General features: G+C 38.2%; 1 protein-coding gene across 4 annotated transcripts in view; it reads right to left on the bottom strand.

Annotated features, from left to right (window-relative positions):
• Positions 1-20,922, bottom strand: part of ARHGAP12 (Rho GTPase activating protein 12) — a 55,115-nt gene extending 34,193 nt beyond the window's left edge. Inside the window, exons 1-3 of one of the 4 annotated variants that reach the window (XM_070729715.1) lie at positions 20,747-20,922; positions 14,167-14,640; positions 13,913-14,046 (exon numbers count right to left, since the gene is read on the bottom strand). In XM_070729715.1, the coding sequence (XP_070585816.1) occupies positions 13,913-14,046; positions 14,167-14,566 (534 nt within the window). In that variant the 5' untranslated portion in view covers positions 14,567-14,640; positions 20,747-20,922. Of the gene's footprint in view, positions 1-13,912; positions 14,641-20,746 lie in introns of all 4 variants that reach the window. The other 3 variants (XM_070729714.1, XM_070729716.1, XM_070729717.1) reach the window with 3 other exon arrangements.
• Between the last annotated feature and the right edge of the window lie 3,590 nt (positions 20,923-24,512).

The raw sequence follows: 24,512 nt of genomic DNA, 5'->3' as shown, positions 1-24,512 counted from the left end.
ACAGTCTGAAAAATTCAATTCTATTCAATTTATTAGATTTGTATGCCGCCCCTCTCCGAAGACTCTATAGCAATTAGATTAGTAGACATGTGCAGGTTCCCAGACTTGTGGGTATATCAGCACTGGAAATTTTCAAGAAAAGATTGGACAACCATTTATCGAGCACAGTGATGTCAATCCTTTTTTGCCTCGGGTGCCGAAAGAGTGTGAACGTGGGTAGGGATAAAACAGCTTCCCCCACCTCCCGGAGGCCCTCTGGAGGCCGGAAACGACCTGCTTCCTGACTTCTGATGGGCCCAATAGGCTCGTGTTTTGCCCTCCCCGGGCTCCAAAGGCTTCCCTGGAGCTGGGGGAAGTTAAAACGCCATCCCCCAGGAGGCTCTTTGGAAGCCAAAAACGTCCCCCAGAGCCTCTGGGCAAGCAAAAATTCAGCTGACCAGCACACACGTTGGAGCTGAGCTAGGGCAACTGCCCGTGTGCCAGCAGATATGGCTCTGCGTGCCACCTGTGGCACCAGTGCCATAGGTTCGCCATCACTGGTCTAGGATATATATGGTACTCTTAACTTGGGCAGGGAAGTGGACTAGAAGGTCACCAAGGTCCCTTTCAGCTCTATGATTTAATGATTCACGACGAAAAAGAAATTTGGGAAGGATAAATCACTGCTCTGAGTGGCAACTACAAAAAAAATAGCAAAATCACCAAGTAAAGCTGATCTACCACTGGAAAAACATAATATTAATGTAGTAGGTGCTAAACAATATAAAATATTGGGGTGACTTTGAGGAAAACCCATACTGTATTATACAATCTTATAGCATTTAGATATACAGTGTTCCCTCGATTTTCGCGGGGGATGCGTTCCGAGACCGCCCGCAAAAGTCGAATTTCCGCGAAGTAGAGATGCGGAAGTAAATACACTATTTTTGGCTATGAACAGTATCCCAAGCCTTCCCTTAACACTTTAAACCCCTAAATTTACAATTTCCCATTCCCTTAGCAACCATTTAGATTATTACTCACCATGTTTATTTATTAAAGTTTATTTAAAAAGTGTTTTTTAAAGGCAGATGAAAGTTTGGCAATGACATATGACGTCATCAGGCAGGGAAAAACCGTGGTATGGGGGGAAAAAACATGAAGTAATTTTTAATTAATATTTTTGAAAAACTGTGGTATAGATGTTCCGCGAAGTTCGAACCCGTGAAAATCGAGGGAACACTGTATACATGTGCCTTAAATTTTGTGCAACAAAGGTAGGTCAATGTTGTATTAAAAACTTCCTTATTTGTTTCCCATTTCTTTTCTATTGTAAAACCATGAATAAGTTATGAAATCAACAATTTAGCAGCTTCCAGACTATGACTAGCATTAATGCAGCAGTCGGGAAATGTAGCTACTGAATAAAGCTTCTTTTTCATTTAGTCATAGTGCTTGAAACAGAATATGAAATTATGCATAGCTGCCCAGAAATAAAACAGAAGTCAGTAGCAAACTACTTCTATAACATGGATTAGTCATTAGGATTTAAACTCAATTATAGGGAAGCATTAATAATTTATTGAATAATTCAGTGATGCTGAATAAAATGTTTTACATGCGGAGATTATGTATATTTCACATGCACATCGACTTTCAATGAAGAGTAGGAAATCTATTTAACTATTTACTCTTATATAAGAGGTTGCTTAGAAATAGAAGTAGAAAATTATTTCAATAATCAAAAATAGTAAATACTAATAAAATTTGATCTGCATCTAACAACTAAAAGGAAAGGGAACTTTAAATTCAAACTTAATTTTAAAATATTAATTATTAAGAGAAGCACATTTTAAAATATTACTTAAATTTATTTTAAGTCAAGCGTTCCCTAATTAAAAATAAACTGAATTTTTAGGTAAATCCTGAGAACATAGACAATAATCTAACTAGGGTTTTACTCATTCGCTTAAAATTGTACTAAAATCACAAGGACTGCAAAGTGCTCATTTTTAGGTAGCCTTGCCCATACTGATATATAATTAAGGTATTTTAGGTTCACCTGTTTCCTCCCTCCTGTTTTTCTGAATCATAAATGTTCACAAGTGACAAGGGCCAACTGTAAACTCAACAAATAAAATTTAATAAATGAATTAAAAATGTCTATAAATCATAGAAACATAGAAGTCTGACAGCAGAAAAAGACCTCCTGGTCCATCTAGTCTGCCCTTATACTATTTTCTGTATTTTATCTTAGGATGGATATATGTTTATCCCAGGCATGTTTAAATTCAGTTACTGTGGATTTACCAACCACATCTGCTGGAAGTTTGTTCCAAGGATCTACTACTCTTTCAGTAAAATAATATTTTCTCATGTTGCTTTTGATCTTTCCCCCAACTAACTTCAGATTGTGTCCCCTTGTTCTTGTGTTCACTTTCCTTTTAAAAACACTTCCCTCCTGGACCTTATTTAACCCTTTAATATATTTAAATGTTTCGATCATGTCCCCCCTTTTCCTTCTGTCCTCCAGACTATACAGATTGAGTTCATTAAGTCTTTCCTGATACGTTTTATGCTTAAGACCTTCCACCATTCTTGTAGCCCGTCTTTGGACCCGTTCAATTTTGTCAATATCTTTTTGTAGGTGAGGTCTCCAGAACTGAACACAGTATTCCAAATGTGGTCTCACCAGCATTCTATATAGCGGGATCATAATCTCCCTCTTCCTGCTTGTTATACCTCTAGCTATGCAGCCAAGCATCCTACTTGCTTTCCCTACCGCCTGACTGCACTGTTCACCCATTTTGAGACTGTCAGAAATCATTACCCCTAAATCCTTTTCTTTTGAAGTATTTGCTAACACAGAACTGCCAATACAATACTCAGATTGAAGATTCCTTTTCCCCAAGTGCATTATTTTACATTTGGAAACATTAAACTGCAGTTTCCATTGCTTTGACCATTTATCTAGTAAAGCTAAATCATTTACCATATTACAGACCCCTCCAGGAATATCAACCCTATTGCACACTTTAGAGTCATCGGCAAATAGGCAAACTTTCCCTACCAAACCTTCCCCTATGTCACTCACAAACATATTAAAAAGAATAGGACCCAGAACAGACCCTTGTGGCACACCGCTTGTAACCTGACTCTGCTCAGAATACTCGCCATTAACAATAACTCTTTGATTAAGGTATTCTGATAAATAGTATATGAATACAGTGCAATATGCTTTTCTTCAATTCACCCTTTTAGGTTCACCTGTTTCCTCCCTCCTTTTTTCTGAATCATAAATGTTCACAAGTGACAAGGGCCAACTGTAAACTCAACAAATAAAATTTAATAAATGAATTAAAAATGTCTATAAATCCACTCACAAACCTCTCTGTTTCCTAACAAGAGTAAGAATAGGCTTTGTAACCTTGCCTGAACACCTCTTCTCATCCAGTGGAACCAGCCTTCATCATCATCATCATCATCATCATCATTATTATTATTATTATTATTATTATTATTAATTAGATTTGTATATGCCGCCCCTCTCCGTAGACTCGGGGCGGCTTACAGCAATGATAAAAACAATATATAATAATAAATCTAATAGTTGGAATCTAAAATAACAATAATACATTTAAAAAGCCCAATATCTAAAAACATATATACAGTCATCATACACAAAAACTAAATAGGCAGGAGGAGATGTTTCAGTTCCCCCACGTTTGACGGCAGAGGTGGGTTTTAAGGAGTTTACGAAAGGCAAGGAAGGTGGAGGCAATTCTAATCTCTGGAGGGAGCTGATTCCAGAGGGTCAGAGCCGCCACAGAGAAGGCTGTTCCCCTGGGTCCCGCCAAACGACATTGTTTAGTTGACGGGACCCGGAGGAGACCAACTCTGTGGGACCTAACCGGTCGCTGGGATTCGTGTGGCAGAAGGCGGCACAATGGGAAGCCCTCGACCAATCATCTTGAAGATCGAGTCAGTCAATGTGCGTGCTTGGATCCGCCTTGTAGCCCTAGATCTGACGAATCCAAAGACTAGACGATATAAATGGTATTTGGACCGAGCAAAGTCTCCTTCCTGAGGCTCCATGTTAGACTATAAGTGAAAAGCAAGATGCAGAAAGAAGTAGAGAAATAGTGGGAACTGAAGACTGGTTTCACCAGATGAGAAGAGGAGTTCAGGTAAGTTTACAATGCCTATTCTCCATCTTGGGGTAGAACCAGCCTTCACAATGGGACATACCAAAGCACAGGTCCCAAGGGGTGGGGAAAGATTTCTCTGTATGATTTAATGAGTCTCCACCACCTATTGCAGGACTCTCCTGCCAAAGGCTGCACCCGGCTGACATGTAAGAGTCGATTTTGTAGTGACGAATAAACTGGGAAGGCTGCGCTCAGGTGGCTGCCAGACAAACTTCCTTGAGTGAAGCCTGTGTGGACAGATGCGGCCAGGCTCCTGGTTGAATATGATTCCTGAAGGAACGGGCAGGGCAGCTAGCTCGTACACTTTGGTGATGGCGTTCCTGATCCAGCGTCCTATGATGGACAAAGTCACTCAGTTGCCCAGGGATTTAGGATGGAATCCTATGAAGAGAGTCTCTGTTTTCCGGAAGCCCTTTATGCGATTCAGGTAGATCTTGAGAGCTCTTCACACATCTAACGTATGCTCTGCTGGATGAGCTGGGTGGAGGTAGAAAGAAGGGAAGATGAGCTCTTGAGATCAGTGGAAAACTGAGTTCACCTTTGGAAGTAAGGAGGGATCAAGTCTGAGAATCACCTTATCTGGCTGGAAGATGCACAGGTCACTTCCGACTGAGAGTGCTGACAGCTCTGAAATGTGCCATGCCAAAGTGATGCCCACCAAGAAGGCCATTTATCTACAAAGATAAATGTCTCGATGCTTCCCAAAGGGATTCGCGGAGGAGGGGGCACGGAAAGGATGCCAGCACTCGGGGGAGGTTCCAGGTGGGATAATTATACATTGTAGGTAGATGTAGGTTTGTAGCTCCCCTGAGGAAACTGCAAACGCCTGGGAATTGTGAGAGTGACTCCCACTGGTCGCAGGACAAGACTGATGAGAGTGCGAAGGGTGTTAGGGGACAGGCCCTTGTCAAGGCCAGAATGGGGCCACCAGAATCAGCTCCACTTGTTCTGGCTGGACCTTTTGCAGAAGAACATGGTGTCAGTGGTGGAAGAGCAATCAGGGCCTTCTGCACCTCCTGAGATGAGTGACTCAGGAGAAGAGGACGAGCCTCTTCTTGATGCTAGGATTCACAGGGCCTCTAGGAGGCATGAGTGGTTATTCAGGAGGAGGCTTACTCGTGAGTGGCACTGCTGGTTACTGGGCCATGCCATCAGGCTATTTAAGGGGGAGTCATATGATGCTTCATCGCAGAGAACAACGCAATTCCTTTCAGAAAATCTTGTTGCAGCTCGTGTCTTCAGCTTGTGTTTAAAATAACCACATTCTTGGCCGCAGTCATTAGCTCCGGGCTTCCAGACCACCTCTGTAAATTTACCCTACTGAACCTTGATTCAATCTGGCAATTACTGTCATGTTTATTTATTCTTGGGACTCTGGGCAACTGATAAGACTTTATAATCAGTGCAGTTAAGTCTTTGCTGGCATTTACCTTCTTTTCGAAAAGATTCAAACTGCATTAAACTTTTGTAAATAGTATAACTTCTAGTAGTTAATCCAGTGGTCTGCATCTTATTTTGGGGGATTCGACGCTGGGACAGAACAAAAAAATTAAAACTAATTAGGAACAAATTAGAAGGCAAGGAAAAGATTGAAACAGAATTGGAAACTAATTCAGAGGTAGGAAACAGAAGCCAAATTATCTAGAATTGCAGGAAGGAGCTCAGCAGCATCTTTCCTCTTGAAGGATCAAGTCAGATCTGGGACTACAAGGCGGATCCAAGCAAGTAAGCAAGCAATTGATTGACTCGATCCTCAAGATGATGGGTTGAGGAACTTCCATTATGAAGGCGGGTTCCATCCCAGGATGGAGAAAATATCTTTTTTAATGTTATACTGTCTACAATCAATGCAAATGAGAGATACTATGGCTAGCCAAAAACACAACATTATACAGATTTTATCTCTACCAATCTATCAGGGTCATCCAAAATGTTACCATTCACCAACATTTATGCAACATTTATGCTACAACATTCTACTGGAATCCTGGAATATTTTTGTTGCTCTTTTCTTTATTAATAAAACACCTGCCAGAGTCAAAAATGCCTTCATTAGAATCCACAAGGAATCTGTAACTTCCTAGGTTCAAATATTTCCCTTTCTTTCCCATCATATCTTCATTAATCATCATCAATACTAAGCCGTAACTTATGACTTACAGGCCACCTACAGAACCACCCTTCTCCCAAGGAAGGCATGTTGTAGATCCTGCGGGTTAAAGAATTCCAACTGGAAGGTTCTAGAAAGAGAGCCTTCTCTGCTGTGGCCCCCACTCTCTGTAATGTACTTTCCTCAGAGGTCAGATAGTTTTCTGGTCTTCCAAAAAGGAGTTATGGTTCGGCAGCCTCATGTGAGGAGTCCAGGAGAGCATGCAGGCATGGTGCTGGTTAGTCCCCTGAAAGCCCTTCCTTCAGCAGTCAAATAATTTTAATCTCTTAGGCTTTTACATTTTTTGGTTTTTTAAAAAAACTTTTACATGCACTGTTTCATGTTCTAACATTTCATTGTACACCGCCCACATTTCACTGAGGGAGATGGAAAAGATACAGAAATGTGTGTCTCACACACACACACACACACACACACACTTTTTATCCATTTCTTTATGTATGGGGGGAAGGGGGTATCTATGTAAATGCAAACACAGGTTTCTGTTTGGGGGAGGAGGGAGGGAGTGGGAGAAAGAGAGGAGGAGGAGCGGAGGAGAGAGGAGGAGGAGTCTTCGGAGAGGGGCGGCATACAAATCTAAGTAATAAATAAATAAATAATAAAATAAATTCCTATAATGAACTATGAGAAATTCGGAATATTTAACAATATTTAGAAGATGAAGATATATTCATTCCGTACCAAGCCTAGTTTGGTATTTTCCAACAGCAAACGCTGATAAATACAAGGCATTTTAACAGAGCTCATTTGCACAAATCACAAGACTGGTGCATAAGATCTCGCAACTACATTGAAGTGATTCATCCCAGGAAATTTCTGGTACATCTCTATGAATCAGCTGCAGCATTCTAATGCCTACAACACATTTCCCTCTGTTCATAGTAAGAATGCTCAAGATTGAGATTGAAGAACGGTAGCAGGAAGTGGTTATGTCTAGTTTAATGAGACGAAGGACTAGAGGAGTCATGATAGCGGTATTCTAATATCTCAGGGGCTGCCACAAAGAACAGGGAGTCAAGCTATTCTCCAAAGCACCTGAAGAGGCAATGGGTGAAAACTAATCATAGAAACATAGAAGTCTGACGGCAGAAAAAGACCTCCTGGTCCATCTAGTCTGCCCTTATACTATTTTCTGTATTTTATCTTAGGATGGATATATGTTTATCCCAGGCATGTTTAAATTCAGTTACTGTGGATTTATCTACCACGTCTGCTGGAAGTTTGTTCCAAGGATCTACTACTCTTTCAGTAAAATAATATTTTCTCATGTTGCTTTTGATCTTTCCCCCAACTAACTTCAGATTGTGTCCCCTTGTTCTTGTGTTCACTTTCCTATTAAAAACACTTCCCTCCTGGACCTTATTTAACCCTTTAACATATTTAAATGTTACTGTATCAAAGACAGAAGCCGCCTCAAGTCCTTGGTGAGGGGCAGGATACAAATCCAATAAAATAAATAAACAAACAAACAAACAAACAAACTTAGAACTAAAGAGAAATTTCCTGGCAGTTAGAACAATTAATCAGTGGAACAACTTGTTTCCAGAAGTGGGGAATCTCCAACACTGGAAGTTTTTAAGAAGTGGGATAGTTATTTGTCTGAAGTGGTGTAGGGTTTCCTGCCCGAGCAGGGGGTTGGACTAGAAGACCTCCAAGGTCCCTTCCAACTCTGTTATTCTATATTCTACATATAAAACCTGAAATAAAATGTTGTTTTGAAAAGCCTTTTAAAGAAGCTAGTACATACACATACACACACACACACAAATACACACACATATACATACATACACGAACGATTCCAATTAAAAAGACTGTCAGTTTTAATCTTATCCCTGTATTATATAACCCTTCTCACATAGTCCATATTTTCAGCAAGCAGTGACTAATTACCTTTTCTCATATCCAGCCTTTTTCATTTCATCATTTCATTAAGCATCATTTTCACGGCAACATATTTCTATGGAACTCTGCAACTCTGCACTAAGCAGCTTTCACATCCCCTTTCCTTACTACTGTACTACCTAAAATGCATTCTGATAGATTATTGAATACTTTTGCATGCTCATGCTTTCTATTTATGTAGTTATTCTACTTTGACTGCATAGTTTTTCTCCACTCCTCTCCTTTTTTTCCCCATTTATCCTTTTTTCACCAAGATCCATTTCTAATACTACCAAATAATGAAATGTTTCAGATTTAGAACCCACAATGGTTGGGTCTTTCACTAATCCTCTCAATCTCTCCCCATAGTCACTCAAAATGATTCACGTTTTTCTAACTATTCCTTTCTCATGCATCTGGTGCTGATGTTTTAATTTTATTTCCATGGCAAAGGGAATTAACCCTTTATTTCAAGTAAAAAACCTCTTATACTCCATGGTCATAAGCAGAAAAGTCTTTGATCAATCATACATTTCACTTTATTTTTTTAACACAGAAAGTACAGAAAAGATTACTATTCTTACTCGTTACTCCAAAAGTGCTCTTTCAAATGGAATCTGGGCTTTGTTTTTCCTTGAAGATGTTTCGCTTATCATCCAAGAAGCTTCTTCAGAACTTATTTTTCAAGGAAAAATAAAAAAAAGTCCAGTTGCCTTTTGAAAAAGTATCTTTGGGGCAATCATATCCTGGATGAGTGAGAATCTCTATAGACATTTTTACCAATTCTTATGCCACACGCAAAATTATCTGCTAAGAATTAGGGCTGTTAACCAGGGATCCCCAACATCCGGTCCGTGGACCACCACCAGTTAGCGGCATGTCACAAACTGGGCCACGCAAACAAGCAAAGGCCCATCTGCGGGATGCATGAAGCATGTGAAACCATGCCCCCATCAGTCCATGGAAAAGCCTCTCTCTATATAAAACCAACTATATTTGGTGTCGAAAAGGTTGGGGGCCACTGTGTTAGGGCACATTTTAGCTATTATGCCATAAACTGCAATCAAAACCCAAATTTAAAGGTAAGTACAAATGCCAAACAACAAAAAGTTAAGAACTTTGGTTTTCATATAATGATATACAGTATAAATCATAATTGTAACCAATAAAATAAATTAACAAAATAATTTGATTCTATTTTGGAAATACATGTATTTCTTAAGAAATCCATATAATTGACTCCTAACCATATAAATTTTGATTCACACATATGAGACTTGCATTGTTCAAAAAAAAAATTTATCATGATTTCTAGCTGAACTCACAAAACATATTTTTTTAAATGATTTAAAGTCATTAATACCTTAAGCCAATTCAGTCACTATACTGAACCATATGGTTTGCTTAGCAATAAGAATGTTTCCATGCATTTGCTGCCTCAACCAGTGAGTATGTGCAGCTAATAAGCTATCCACAATTTATCTGTCAAGGCTTAACATACTAAAATATTGGGCTGTTTTTTTGTAAAATAAGCCAGAAAATAATTATTAACACCCATCTCCAAAATAGTGTCTTAGTCTTTGTAGATTTTTGTAAATCAAATTTTACCTTTAGATAAATATGATCCACAGTCATAAATTAAAGACTATATTCCATTTATCCAGAGAGAGAAAGAAGGAATTTTGAATGGTAAATGCAGGAGAACCAAAATATCAGATTATGTAAATGAAAGAAAAAGTGGAAATAATATAATCCATTGATAACTAATTACTATAGGTACTTAAATCTCTCTGCTTTCAAATCCATCACTTTTATCAAGAATATCATTTGTGACAGAAAAGGGTTTACCATCTGCCATTTGGTATAAGGTAAAGGATGGTTCTTATCTCATTTCTACAAAGCCATATGTCAGCATCAACAGTTTTGACATAATTAGCATTTGTGATGGGTCTAAGCACAAATACAGGCAAAAGGAAAATTATCCACCAGATGACATAATAACAAATTGTACTGAATATCATAAAAAAACGTTAATATCTTGTGCATTATTAAAGATGTATTAAAACAATTAAAGATGAGAATGGTTTTGCTGAAATTTAAGAGATTTTAAAATGATCTCATAATGTTGTATGACTTTTACAGATAATTTTGATGTTGGCAGAATTGTTAAGCATATAAAAATGCCTCATTGTTCCACCAACATCAAAATTATCTGTAAAAGTCATAAAACATTATGAGCTCATTTTTAAGTCCTTTCCTAAATTTTGGCAAGAGGCGGTCTTCTGTCTTCTGCGGTAACAATCTCCAAAATTAATGTGCCCGAGGTGAGACCTGCAAAAAATGTTCTATTATATACAGTATTTATTATGGCCAATAAAGAATTCTATTCTATTTAAAAGTAGAAGGCAGACAAGCAGTCTTAATAATGGTAACTGGGCCTAACCACAGTGACAATGCTGAAACAAATATATTTAGAAACTAACTGGCAATCATGCAGTTATCGACTAACAGCATTCAATTTCCAGTTTATCAAGTCCTGCCCAACGTAATGCATACTGCCACAATGAAAACTTGATAGATAGCAATGTATGTGTTATCACTGGCAACAGATTTCTTTTCTCAAGTCAAAGGTATGTCTGGTTTATAAGCAAAAGCTGAAAAAAGGCCTCTTTTTTCACAAATGTTATACCACTGCTTAATATCAATGCTGCATTCAGAAGGCTCTCAGAACGTGAACCAATCTTGCAAATCCACAAGAACCATACCATCCAAAATGTATAGTGCTGAAAATCACCACAAAGATCATTCAGGTGTTGGTGAATGTAGAAAATTTATGATATTGTGTTAATAGTAGGCCTCTGCTATCACTTGAAAGGATACTAACTTCTTACAGGTATTGCACACTTAGTATTAACTATCTGCAAGGAGATAATATATAGTCATACAAATATAGTGGTACCTAAGAACGCCTCTACTTAAGAACTTTTCTAGATAAGAACCAGGTGTTCAAGATTTTTTTGCCTCTTCTCAAGAACCATTTTCTACTTAAGAACCTGAGCCCGGAAAAATTTTCCAGGAAATTTGAGAACGGCACGAAGACCTGGCAGTTTCCTGCCATTCCCCCATAATCCTGGCCATCTCGGGCTTTTCTAGGCTGCTAGAGGAGCCTTTCGGTGGCGCTTAAGGAGGCTTTGGCAGTCCAGAGTGAACTAAGCATTTTCCCTTTTCTGGGTACTTGGAGAGGGAATAAACCTCTGCCAGTACCCAGAGAAAAGAAATGCTCCCTTCGCTCTGAGCAGCCCAGAGCAAATGGAGTGTTTTCCTTTCTCTGGACGCTTGGAGAGGGAATAAACCACTTTGCTGTGGTGACTCCCTCGTGCTGCCTCCCATACACCCGGCATGAGGTTGCCTCCCAGAGCATCTGGTTGCGGTAAGGCAAAAGAGGGTGCTTCGCCCCAGCTGATCAACTCGGCTTTAGCCAAACCAAGAAGTCACCATAGTGAAGGAAAGGCACCGGCTGCAAAGCGAGCGAGCGAGAGGATAGGGGAGCCCTTCGGCATAGGAAGGAAGAGGAAGCAGGTAGCAGCAGCAGTCGCCTTTTGGTTAAAGGGGCGGGAGGTTCCCCGCTCTCGCCTGCCTGGGTTTCTTTCTCTGGCACAGTGTATGGGAGGCAGCCCCATGCTGGGTGTATGGGAGGCGCATGCTCTTCCTTGCCGCCTCAGAGTCCCTCTTTTTTTTTTAAGCCTTAAGCCTTGGAATTTTTTGATTCCCCTCATCTCACCTTCTTCCTTCGGCAGCGACTGTCCTCCTCCTCTTCTTCCTCCTCCTCCTCCTCCCACCCAAATTCGAGCTTTTATTTCTTTCCTAATGGTTTTGCATGCATTATTTGCTTTTACATTGATTCCTATGGGAAAAATTGCTTCTACTTACAAACCTGTTCATGGAACGAATTAAGTTCCTAAGTAGAGGTACCACTGCATACACATTGTCTTCCACAGGAGAAAGAAGTATCCACTTTGTCTTGTTTCAACATACCCAAATCTTAAGTGATGACAGGAGTATGGAACCTGTCATCAGTTTAAGGTTTTAAGACAGTTATAGATTTTGTGAGATTTATGGGGATGATTCCAAAGCTGACACTGGATGTCTCCATGTGCATTTACAGCCACTTTCCTTTACAATGCAAAATACCTCTTTGCGCTGCCCTAATACAAGGTAAGAACATTTGCAATACAACTCTTGTTATAGCTTCTTTCTTATTACAAATGACCTTCTAGTCCAGTGATGGCTAACCTTTTTGAACTGAATGTCCAAAGTGCACAGTGCGTGTGCGCGAGTGTGCCTGAACCCCCAAAATGCAATGCATACATGGGCCCGGTGCATATGCCCTGCCACCCGTGAATGTGCGTGTGGCCTCACATGTCACGGTTTGGAAAGTGATTAAAGTCCGTTAGAACTTTAATACCGTGGAGGCAATGGATAAGAGCCCCAATCGTTTGTTCAAAACAAGAGTTCTTTTATTATAAAAGTAAAAATAAACATTGTCTCAGTAGACAAAATAACAAAGTACCTTACATAACGGAGTCTAAGGCAGAGAGAACAATAGGATCTAGAGACACAGCATAAAGAAGGAAGGGATGTAGCAGGATATTACATAAAAGTGGGAGGATCAATAATAAAGGCACACAAGTTAACTCTTTAATTACTAAATGTCTCTGAGGCTGGCAATATTCAGCGCGACACACATACCTTATGCCCCCATCCGTGAATGCCCCTCCTGCATATGCACACGGCCCCCTGAATGTGCCCCACACATGCGCCCCACCCCTATGCATGCATGGCAGAGACCCAAAGACGGTTCACCAGTGGGAGGTACACACAGAGGGCACTGCACACCACTTCTGATATTCAGGCCATAGATTCACCATCACAATTCTAGTCCATGCTTTGCCACTTTTGACTGTCAATTTTCCAGATTGATAGTTAATCAAGTTACTAAATCATTACTAATCTTGCTATGTCTTTAACTGAATGTAAAGTTTTAGCTACACCAGTACAGTATATCCAAACTAGAGGATATATTGCTTCCTCATTTGGATATACAAGGGAGTAGAACCTTGATTATTCTACCGAGACTACTCTCTCATCATTTTTAGTCCCCCTCCACCACATAGAAGTTATTGTTTTCTCAAAGATATTCTTGAGCCCCCAATTGTCTTCCATTAAAATCCTAGCTGATTTTGCATAATTTTCCAGGATCAATCAACTGTCAACACCTGCTTTTGGTAGGAAGGGTTAAATTCTAGAAATCATAATTGACAAGAATCCACAGATACAGATACATACCCAACACTGAAGTTTTAATATCACAAAGAAAACATCACAAACAAATAATATTTATTCAACTCTTCTATTATAGACCACTACTAGAGCAAATCTAGGTTGTCATTTTAGTTTATTTACATATTTTTTATCAAGAAAAAAGGTTTATTGCAGTGTTTCCCAACCTTGGCAACTTGAAGATATCTGGACTTCAATTCCTAGAAATCCCCAGCCAGCAAATGCTGGCTGGGGAATTCTGGGAGTTGAAGTCCAAATAGCTTCAAGTTGCCAAGGTTGGGAAACACTGGTTTATTGTATAGGTGATTTACTGCAATGCACATCATTTTACCTGTACTTGTTCTGTGGAACTGCTACTAAGATCATCCCCAGACTCTGAATCTTGGTGGATTTTTTCTGACCCTTCGCCTACAGAATCACAGGGTTGTTCTTGCAAGAAGCTGGTCTTCTCAGTTTCCATATATTCTGAACAATGAAAGTGAGACCCAGGTAAGTTCAAGTTTTGATCGGAAACTTTAACAAACTGTAAATCATTAAACTTTCCATTGTTTGGAGCAAGTTCTATGCTAAGTCCAGTATTCTGACCTGGGCTACTGTTTGGTCCCAGATTCTGGTTGGCATCCTGAGCTTGAACTACATACGATTTTCCTGAAGTTGAGAGCTCTGGAGATTTATTCACATTTTCTGTTGACCTCTGCAAGCCATGTGCAAGTTTTAGAGAATTGCTTGACAGTCCAATTAATGGCCTAATAGGTGGCATTAATGCTTTGCGAGTTATTTCTTTAACATATTGTGCTGGCACATAAAAGGGTTTGGAATTTTCATCCTTTTTGACTTGCCACCAGTCATCATTAGTCTTTTTTACTAAGATGTATTTCTCCCCTTGCTTTATCACAATCCTTTTGTCTTTTGCTTCATATTCATAATCATATTCAACTTCAATTAATAGTGGGCCTGAAAGATTTTTTCCAGCCTTGTCAGCCATCTCTTTTAAAAAGCTATGTTTCCAAGTGAAAGGTTAAGCCACATGGTGTTTCTTCCTCCTGATTCTTAGAAGACCTACAAAAAAATGCAAACATATTACCATATGATCAAATAATAAATGTGATCTTCAGATTATTTATAGATTGAACTCCTCTGACAAATCTCATATTTGGGGGAAATTATCTTATCAAACCGTTTAGATAAATCTCCCTCTTGGGAGATATGGCTTTCCTTGGCAAAAAAAATTCTATTTTTCCAGAAAAATGTCTACAGGTATAAACCCATGAGGGCTTGTTTCAGCATGTCCACCTTACATTTAGGAAACAGAACTAAAATCTTTATTACTTCGCATGTTGCCTATATCCAAATTTTCTTCTAAAAGTCCAGAATACAGAATTAAAATATGTATATTGGGGGGGGGGAATATAACTGGTATGTTTTAATGGTAACTAATATTTTTGTGGAGATCATTTGTACTTAAAATGATTATGGTATGATATGAATACACAATACTTCCCTTACACTGTTTAAATTTTAAGAAAAAAGTGCTAAAAATAACTTAAAAGTATTGATTTTAAAATATTTTAAAGAGTGACATCGTTTTAAGAAAAATAGTTACATTTTTAAATTTAAATGTAAAAAGTATTTTAAGATTCCTAATTGTTCCAGTTTTTTAAAATATATATGGGTATAGAAAAATATAGTGCATATCCTTATGTTCTTTTAATTACTTATAATTTCTGCAATTAATTTTGTTTCTTAGTTCAAGACAATCTTTCAAATTATTTAGCCCAGGTAATATATCTTAGGAAGAAGGAAAAAACAACTATATTGATTTTCATCTTGTGCTCACTATCTCTTTAAATTTAGTAGTACCCATTATTTTTCTGAAACTATTCTATCCATATAACACATCATAATTAATTACTGGAATCAGCGAGCCTATTTTTATATATAATGGTGAGAAATGCCATAATATTCTTTTACATATTATGTTTGTATCCATCTTGCTTATATGACCCATATACATTAAAACAAAATAAGGCAAAGCATTTTAACAGCTGGTAAAAATTAAAAGTATTATCAAATGCAGTATTTTGATGAAATAAATGGATCAGGACCTGCCATTTCAATCTTCTTGATTTCTAGATTATATTTATTTATCTATACCTACACTGTCTCTTTGGGTACTGACCAGATTCAGAAATGTTTCACAAGGTTACTGCATAATCTGCTTTAAGCCATTTTTATATTTTCTTTTATATTAGCTTCAAAACAAAAATAACCAAGGTGATTAATAATAAATTAAAAACAAATAATAATACATCAGATGAATTAGCAAAATAAAAATCAGCATGAATTTTATTCAATCATTCAGATAGTAAAAACACAGGGGAAAAAGTAATTAATATAGGAACCAAAAATAATTCATATAAGAACCTAAGATATTATATTACCTGGGCTAAATAATTTGCTACGTAAGTGAAATATTGTCTTGAACTAAAAAGCAAAATTCATTGCAGAAATTATGATAAGTAATTAAAAGAACATAAGGATATGTACTAATATAGTAGGGGCAGGAAAAAATAATTTGATTTCAATGAAAGAAAAGTTCAGAAGCTAGATATCCATTTACCTAATCAAATTACCCAAACAAAAATAAAACAACTTAAATATCATAAAACTGGTTTTCATCAAACCCATGCTGGGTTTTTTTTCAATTATAGCACTGTGCTTCAAAGATGTTTACAGCTCAATCTTATGATCTGCTCTAGAATTTTCAGAGGAATCAATAGAAGACTCAATGGACTACAGTTCATGGAACCTTCCTTTTTTTCACCTTTTGGAAGGTAGGATCAATTTACCCAAGCCAGGTTTCTGTTTTAAAGGCTTTCTAGAATTTCTGAAAGATTATTTAAAAAGTTTAGTCAGGCCATCAGGAAGCCCAGGATATAATTTTAGCTCACCATGGGATTCAAACGCTGTCGTTTTTCCTTTCCCATTTATATTATCTTAGATTTAATCACCAATGCCACCAAGTTCATTCTCTTTAATTTCATGCAGAGATAGATTTTTTTAGCCTACAGTACAGTTCCTCCTTATTTTTGCTTCTGCTGCTTTTGAAGAAGTTGTAGCTTTCAGTTGCTATATTTCAATTAGTGGAATCATGCCATCAGATCTCATTCACACTTATTAAATAATCCCTCAGATAATGAAGACTATGAACTTTACAGGAATGTAGTTTATGGTTTATTACTGATTTTTTAAAAGCTCAGTTTAATGATTTTTCCAGTTATTCCTGTATTTTACTATTCTTCCTTAGTTCTGAGGTTTTGCCTTCATTTCTCACATGATTCAATTTATTTTGGCTAATAACATTTCATACTTTTAGTGGGAAAGAATCTATCCCTTACCAACTGTCCATCATACAGGTAAAATAGCTTCCAGTCCAAAATCAAACTTCTTTTTCAACAATTTCAAAGCTACTGATTCTCCTGCACTACCATCCTTTCCTTTTCTATTTCTTTCATGGATGTAAATAGCCCACTCAGGTTCTACAGCTTCATTCCTAATTTTAAGGTGGAACTGATGTAACTGGTAGCTGTTTCATTATTTATGTTAAGATGTAAACCATAGCTGAGTTCATATAACACTTTAAGGTAAAGACAAACAAAAACATAATAGCTTATTTGTGTTTCTAAATGAAATGGAACTATGCTGTAAAAATTAGTACTTAAGTACAGTACTTAAATTCAATGATAAGTATAAGTATCGGTAATTGAAAAGGGTGGTCTTAAAATTCATACTATATAGGTAGTCCTTGACTTACAACAGTTCGTTTGGTGATCATTCAAAGTTACAACAAAGTGATATAAATCCATTTTTCCACACTTGCACCATCCCCATGGTCATGGGATTTATATTCGGATGCTGGATAACTGCTTCATATTTATGCCAGTTGCAGTGTCCCATATGATCACCTTTTGTGACCTTCTGATGAGAATCTAGATTCACTTAACAACTGGGCTATTAACTTAACTCCAGTGATTCACTGAACAAATGTGGCAACAAAGGTCGTAAAATGGGACAAAACTCTCTTAACAAATTTCTCACTTATAGCAACATACATTTTGGGCTAAATTGTGGTTCTACGTTGAGGGCTATCTTTATTAAACTAAAGCAAGTCAGTAAGCAGTATGTAATACAATGTCTAGAAGCAACATCATACTGCCTCTTTTGAAAACAATACATTTCAGGAAACAGTACACTTTTCAAAAATTTTAAAAGATGATTGTAAAAGTACGATATAATTAGATTCCTTGCATTTGGCTGCTTTGTGATGTTGAAACAGTATGGTAGCATCAATTTAACTAAAGAAATTATCAACCTTGCAAAGTTTAAAGAAATAAAATGTAAAAATTCTACTCCATTGAAGACTAGACAATAGATACTATTTATGTCTCACAAAGGCACAGTGTGTTTTGTGTGTGTGTGTGTGTGTTCCCTTCTTACCACTCTACAGATGATCTGGTCCTCCCTCAAAGGCCTGGAAGGGTTCTGTACAGGATCTTAGCTGTCCTAGCACAGCACTCTTCCTGATAGTAAATTCTGATTTTATTGCTGGGAATAATCTGAATTTAGACATCACTGTCCCAAATGCTCCTGCCTTTACTGGGTCTACCTTGGCCTTTACTTTATACACACATTGGCAACAGCATAATATGCTTCTTCAACTGCAGACTATTGTGCTGGCAAGCATTATCCTCTACAGCTGTAATGAACACATTAATGATGTTGTCAGACAAACAAAGTTATTCATTGAAGCTGTTGTCAGAAGACATTTTGATTTTCATTTGTTATAAGATCTTACCAGCTGAAGGCCAGATGAAGTGAAAACCAATGAACTGGCCTTCATACAATAGGCATTTTCTCTTATGCAGTGATTTGTCAGCATCTGAGAAACATTTCCATTAAACCCACGATTTCTGGGTACATATTGTATGAGAACAAAATACACCCCCACCGGCATAACTACTTTATTTGTGCAGATTTTTCTGCATTTCTATAGCCTCGTTTCAAGCAAGCCAGCAGAGCAAAGTAGACAAAAGGCCTGCATTATTTTCCACATTTCACATATTTTTTAAAAAATAATCTGACAATTATGAAACATATAGAAGTCTGGATAAAAGATAGCAGCATTTCTAGTCACCATGACAGAAAAGCAAATATACTATCGAATGCCAAGTCCGTGATTTTCATAACAACATTCTTTTCACATTTTTAGAAAGAAATTGATTTTACACACTAAAATTTCATAAGAATTTTACTTGACAGCTGGCATGACTCATTTGTACTGAATTTCATATGAAATAGTTTCAAAATGAGCATAAAGATAAAACAATCACAGATGGAAAGCATGGACTGTCAAAAGCAGTTAGGAAAAAAAACATAATTCTTTTTCAAAATACTTCTCCAACAGCTTGGCTTTTCAAAAAATAGAATCCTCCTTAACTTGAAAGGTGATCACTGTTTAGATTTGGCATTTTAGGATGTTCGGGATTTTCAAATGATAAATAACATTTCACAAGCATATTGACCTTTATGTGGTTGTCTAATCTGAAAAAGCAAAAATATATGGCTAATATACTGTGTTTAAAGCAAATAAAAGAAAGTTTAAAGTTTCTTTTAAACAGTAAGATAGCCAGGATGGAAACCTTTCATTAAAAACTATGATGTCCCCCATATACATATTTTGCAATATAATTTATGGAGTAAAATAAAATTATTCAAAGCTTCTTACTTTATCCCGGATGAGATTATGTTTTTAACCATCAGTACTGGAATTCTTAAATAGCATATTAACAACCAGCTTCTGCTTTTAAACAATATGTTCTATGCAGTAACCTGTTTTTAAAAAGAAATCACCAACTTCCTATCTAAATGATGCTTTTCGACAAGCAGAAAAAGTAAATTTCTCCATTTTGGAATCGTTCTCTATATAGAAAGTTTGTCAAGAGGAATTAAGGAAAAGCAGAAGAAAGGCACCCACTCCGTGCAGAAACAACATAAGCATGAACACTTCCGGCACAAACCAACACTGACTGTCAGGACAAACAATTTCCCTATGAAGGCTGATATCACCAGGGTTTCTACATATTTCCGGAAACAGGTTGTATGCCTACAGAAAGAGAAGACAGAATTATGTCTGGGCCCAAGTGGAAAGGAAGTGAAACTATGGCACTTTTCTGCTCTCCGGAACATGTGCCATTGCCAGAGAGCTCTGTGTGTGTGTTTTATATGTAGGTAGGTAGCTTGAGCTAGATCGCTCCTCATAAAAATAAAATACAAGATCAAGAAAAGCTTCCTAAAAATTGTCCAGGAAAAAGAAACGGCTAACTTCATGCTCTGCACCTATTTTCTCACCTCCACCCCCCAAATAAGTTTGATGCCAAAACTATTTTCATGCTAAACCCAGTCACTGATGTGGAGGAAAAGTGTGAAACCTCCTCGCCCTCCCCGCACCCACACACTGTAAAACGCCCCCTCCCCATCCACACACTCATCTCCACACAACCCACCGACCATTGCTCACAGCCTTCTCCAAACGTACCCTTCCAAGGTTCAAGACACCGGTCTCTGGGGGGATTACACAATGGGCAAGCCTCAACACACAACTAAAGACACCAACAACCATTTCTACAACACCATGCAGCACGCAGGGCAAAATGTGAAATCCTTCCACCTCGTCCGTCATACTTCCCAACTCTGGGACGGACACACAAGCACAAACACACACACACACAAAAGGTTCGGTGCCTTGGAAAGAATTTGTACAGGAAGCTCTTTCCCGCCTCCTAATCGCCGTCCGGATTTATCTGGTAGCCCCACCTCTCTCGCGTTCCATCCTCATCCTCGGCCACATCGGAACACACACATACACAACCCTGGGAGAGGGGAAAGCGTTACCCCGCAGTATTAGCCCCGGAGGGACACGGCGCGACCCTGTGTAAAAAGGTGGGGCGAGAAAGAGCCAGGCTACGAGGAAGTCCGTCCGATGCTTCTTCCACCCCCAGCAATGAAAGCAAAGAGGGCAACCACGGCAGCATCGCCGTGCTGGGGAAGCGGCCGCGGGAGATGTCCCCCCCCCGCCCCCTGCTCAGCCGAAAGAGCCCCTTCTCACCGGAAATCAGAGCCCCGGACTGGCGCAGGTCCGCGCTCCTGTCTCCGAGGCGGCGTTTCGCGGAGTGGGAGCCGCGGCTTCCTTCTCCTCTCGCTCCGCCCCTCACCCGTTCCGCCTTGTCTCCAGCGGCGGCTCGGGGTGGGAGCTCCACCCCCTTCCTCCCACCCACCCCTCCCTCTCAGCCGCAGGGGACTTTAACAGCGCGGCGTCAGAGGTCTCCGTCACGTGGTGGGGGAGGAGGAAGAGAAGCGAGGGGGGGCAGAAAAGGGCGGGAAAAAGTAAAAGCCGCGTTTCCCCTCACAAAAAGCCGACCTTTCGAGTGCGGCCGGTAGTAGGCGCATGCGCACCGGAGCCGCCTCTTTCGCGTCTTGCTCATCTCAGACGGGAGCCAACCTTTAATTGAGCTCGATGCCCGCTTAAAAGCATTCATTATTTCGTTTTGGACTCCATTTGGGCCACATAGATAGATATAATCGATTCAAATGGCTCTAAACTCGGCTGCAGAAAATATGACTTCAGCAATAGAGTGATCAATGCCTGGAATATACTACCTGACTCTGTGGTTTCTTCCTCAAACCCCCAAAACTTTAACCTCAGATTGTCTACAATTGACCTCCGCGTTTCTAAGAGGTCTGTAAGGGGCGTGCATAAGCGCACTATTGTGCCTACCGTCCCTGTCCTACTGCCCTATTGTCCTCTTTTATCATTACCTTCTATGTTATCTTTATATCTGCTAATATCCTATACATGTTTGACAAATATAAAATAAAATAAAAATAAACATTTTATCTATAATTCTATTCTTTCTGGTGTCTTGTCCATCCGCTTGGCTGCTCTTTTGTCTTTTCTATTTTCTTTGAAGAGTACATTATTTCTTTGCACAATGTGAATAATTTGCATGGAGGGAGGATTTTAGATTGATTTGTTTCTTGATCCATTGCCTTTATTTTCTTGAGTGACCATGGTGGTGGACCACCAAGACAACTAGACATAAGAACTATTTTCCCCCGAACACCATCACTCTCCTAAACAGATAATTCCCTCAACACTGTTAAACTATTTACTACGTCTGCACTACTATTACTACCAGTTTTTTCTCATAGTTCCTATCACCCATTTCCTCCCACTTATGACTGTATGACTGTAACTTGTTACTTGTATCCTTAATTTTTATTAATATTGTTTCTTCATTGCTTATTTCACCCTTATGACAATCATTAAGTATTTTACCTCATGATTCTTGACGAATATCTTTTATCTACACTGAGGACATATGCACCAAAGACAAATTCCTTGTGTGTCCAATCACACTTGACCAATAAAGAATTCTATTCTATTCTATCCAATGGCCATTTTAACTTGTGATGGTGCTGAATGAGTGAAACTTAATGATCACTCCTCAAGAGTTGCAGTGTTCCTTAGGTCACATCTCCATTTTTGAGCTTTGCCAGCTTTTGACAAACAAAGTCAGTGGGGAAGCCTCAGGAGGTCACTAATGGTAACTACATGACACCCTCACTTAACAACAGCTTGGATTCAATTAACAATAAAACCGGAAATGTTGGAACTGCTTTTGCTAAATGGCAGGGTCAAATGACATAATGCTTTATGACAGGGATGATGAAAGTTGCAATTACCGTTCTTTTGTAATGCAGTGTAATTCTGAGGATGCACATTTATTAACTAAAGCCCATTCATTTATTAACTCGCGTTTACCAGAGTCCTTCAATTTCTACTAAATAATAACTGGGAAATTGTACACAATATATGAATACAAGAGAGAGAATGTCTAGGCCATGTCCAAACATGCACATATGATTTATAGTAAGAAAACAAGAAATTTTATATAGTGACTTTATGAAGGAATGGTGACGACCCATCTCTCACAAGTCTGGAATTGTCCAATATATCTACACAATTTTATAATCAAAAGAGATTTGACTTGACGCCTGAGGATATATAATATGAAACTATTTCAAGAGGTTATTCATGCATGTTATGACAATCCTATGCAAAAAGGTTTACTTAGAAAAGAATGTCACAGATTTAACATATTGTTAAAAATGTGGTTTGTTTTTTTGGAGGAGGAATATATGTGACCCACTCATCATAGTAATATGTGTGATCCAGGCCATAATAGCCTAAGCACAGTACAATATAATATGTTCTGGATTATTGAATGCGGTTATCCTACAAATGTGTCCATTGGACACAAAAGAATCTCTAATTGTACAGCAAGTACTTTTAGGCTTCTTTTAAATTTAAAGTATCTCCTTCTCAGTAAATATTGATATTGAAATTTGTTTCAGTGTGTCCAAAACTCACCTTTCCAATTTAATTCCAAGAACAATCCTGAGAAGTAGGGTATCTAGGAGAAAGTTACTGATCAATGATACTATACCTAGTGGATTTGTATAGCTGAATATGAACTTAAAACTCAGGATGCTACATCTTAGTACAACATCACAATATTAACTTTAAATAATCCTCATTAATTACAATTTAGACATTTATATAGTAAGGTTCTAATTATGAATTCTCAAGTATAGGCTCTGTTGCTTAGATTTCACGGTATAATCCCCAGATTTAATGAATGGGACTAGGATAACTCATCTGTATTTATTTCTTTATGAACAGGAACTGAACTTGTTCCTTTAGTTCTTGCAGTCAAGGATTCAGGAAGCTTTCTGCCAGGAGTCATGTATGGTCAATTGCCCAAGTTCTCTGGTATATTTGCCTTTATTTTTCATGTCAATCTGTCATTTGCCTTGTTCCCCCTCATGTTGCTATCTACACAGCTGAACATTCATGTAACTCCCACTCTTTACATATGGCTTTCAACTCCCCTTTGCACTGAGGAACAAAGAAAGGAAATAGATATGTCTCAGCAAAGATGGCTCTATCAGTTTGAGGAACAGAATATCCCTGACAACACAAGTTTGATATGTCCTTTCTTTTGTCTCCTTAATGCACCCCCCACACCGGCTGGCAACAATCTCACTGTAATTTGTCTAAAAGAACCTGACTTCCAAACACTAACATTTCCTTATTTTTTCACTTCATTCTTTTCTTTTCTCATTAAATTCCCTCCTACTCACATTCTCTGCTCCAACAAATTATCTGACCAGTTAACTCCTCAGCAAGCCACATCACACTGGAGTCAAAGGGCATGATTTTTTAATGTATATTGAGAGCATATGCACCAGTGACAAATTCCTTGTGTGTCCAATCACACTAGGCCAATAAAGAATTCTATGAAATAAACTTTGTCATGCATGCATTCAAAAAATATTCATCAACAATTAACTGGTAATTCTTTCTAAATTTCAATCTAGCCAACATATGGTTCTGGTTCATATCATTAAGTGATTTGGGCTGTACTATCCATGTTCTTTTCATCTCATCATATCTTCAATACTCTCAGCATCTTGCCATTCAAGGACAGAAAGATAAATAATCCACTGAGGATGACAGCTGTTCCTTTAAAAAAAGGGTTGCCAAGAAAAGATACATACCGTTTGTTTGTTTGTTTGTTTGTTTGTTTGTTGTTTGTTTCTTTGTTTCTTTGTTTCTTTGTTTCTTTGTTTCTTTGTTTCTTTGTTTCTTTGTTTCTTTGTTTGTATGTTTATAAGAATGCTTGCGAAAATAAAGGAATATATTCAATGTGCGGATCATAGGTAAAGCAAATTTTCCCACTGAATAAATTTTACAAATTAAAAAAATATTTAATTACATAAATTTTTTTTAGGAATCTACTGTTCCTGGG

This window comes from Erythrolamprus reginae, chromosome Z, assembly GCF_031021105.1.
Source record: "Erythrolamprus reginae isolate rEryReg1 chromosome Z, rEryReg1.hap1, whole genome shotgun sequence".
Classification (NCBI taxonomy): Eukaryota; Metazoa; Chordata; class Lepidosauria; order Squamata; family Dipsadidae; genus Erythrolamprus; species Erythrolamprus reginae.
The sequence above is the reverse complement of the archived record's forward strand: the minus strand, read 5'-3'. Positions and strand labels throughout refer to the sequence as shown.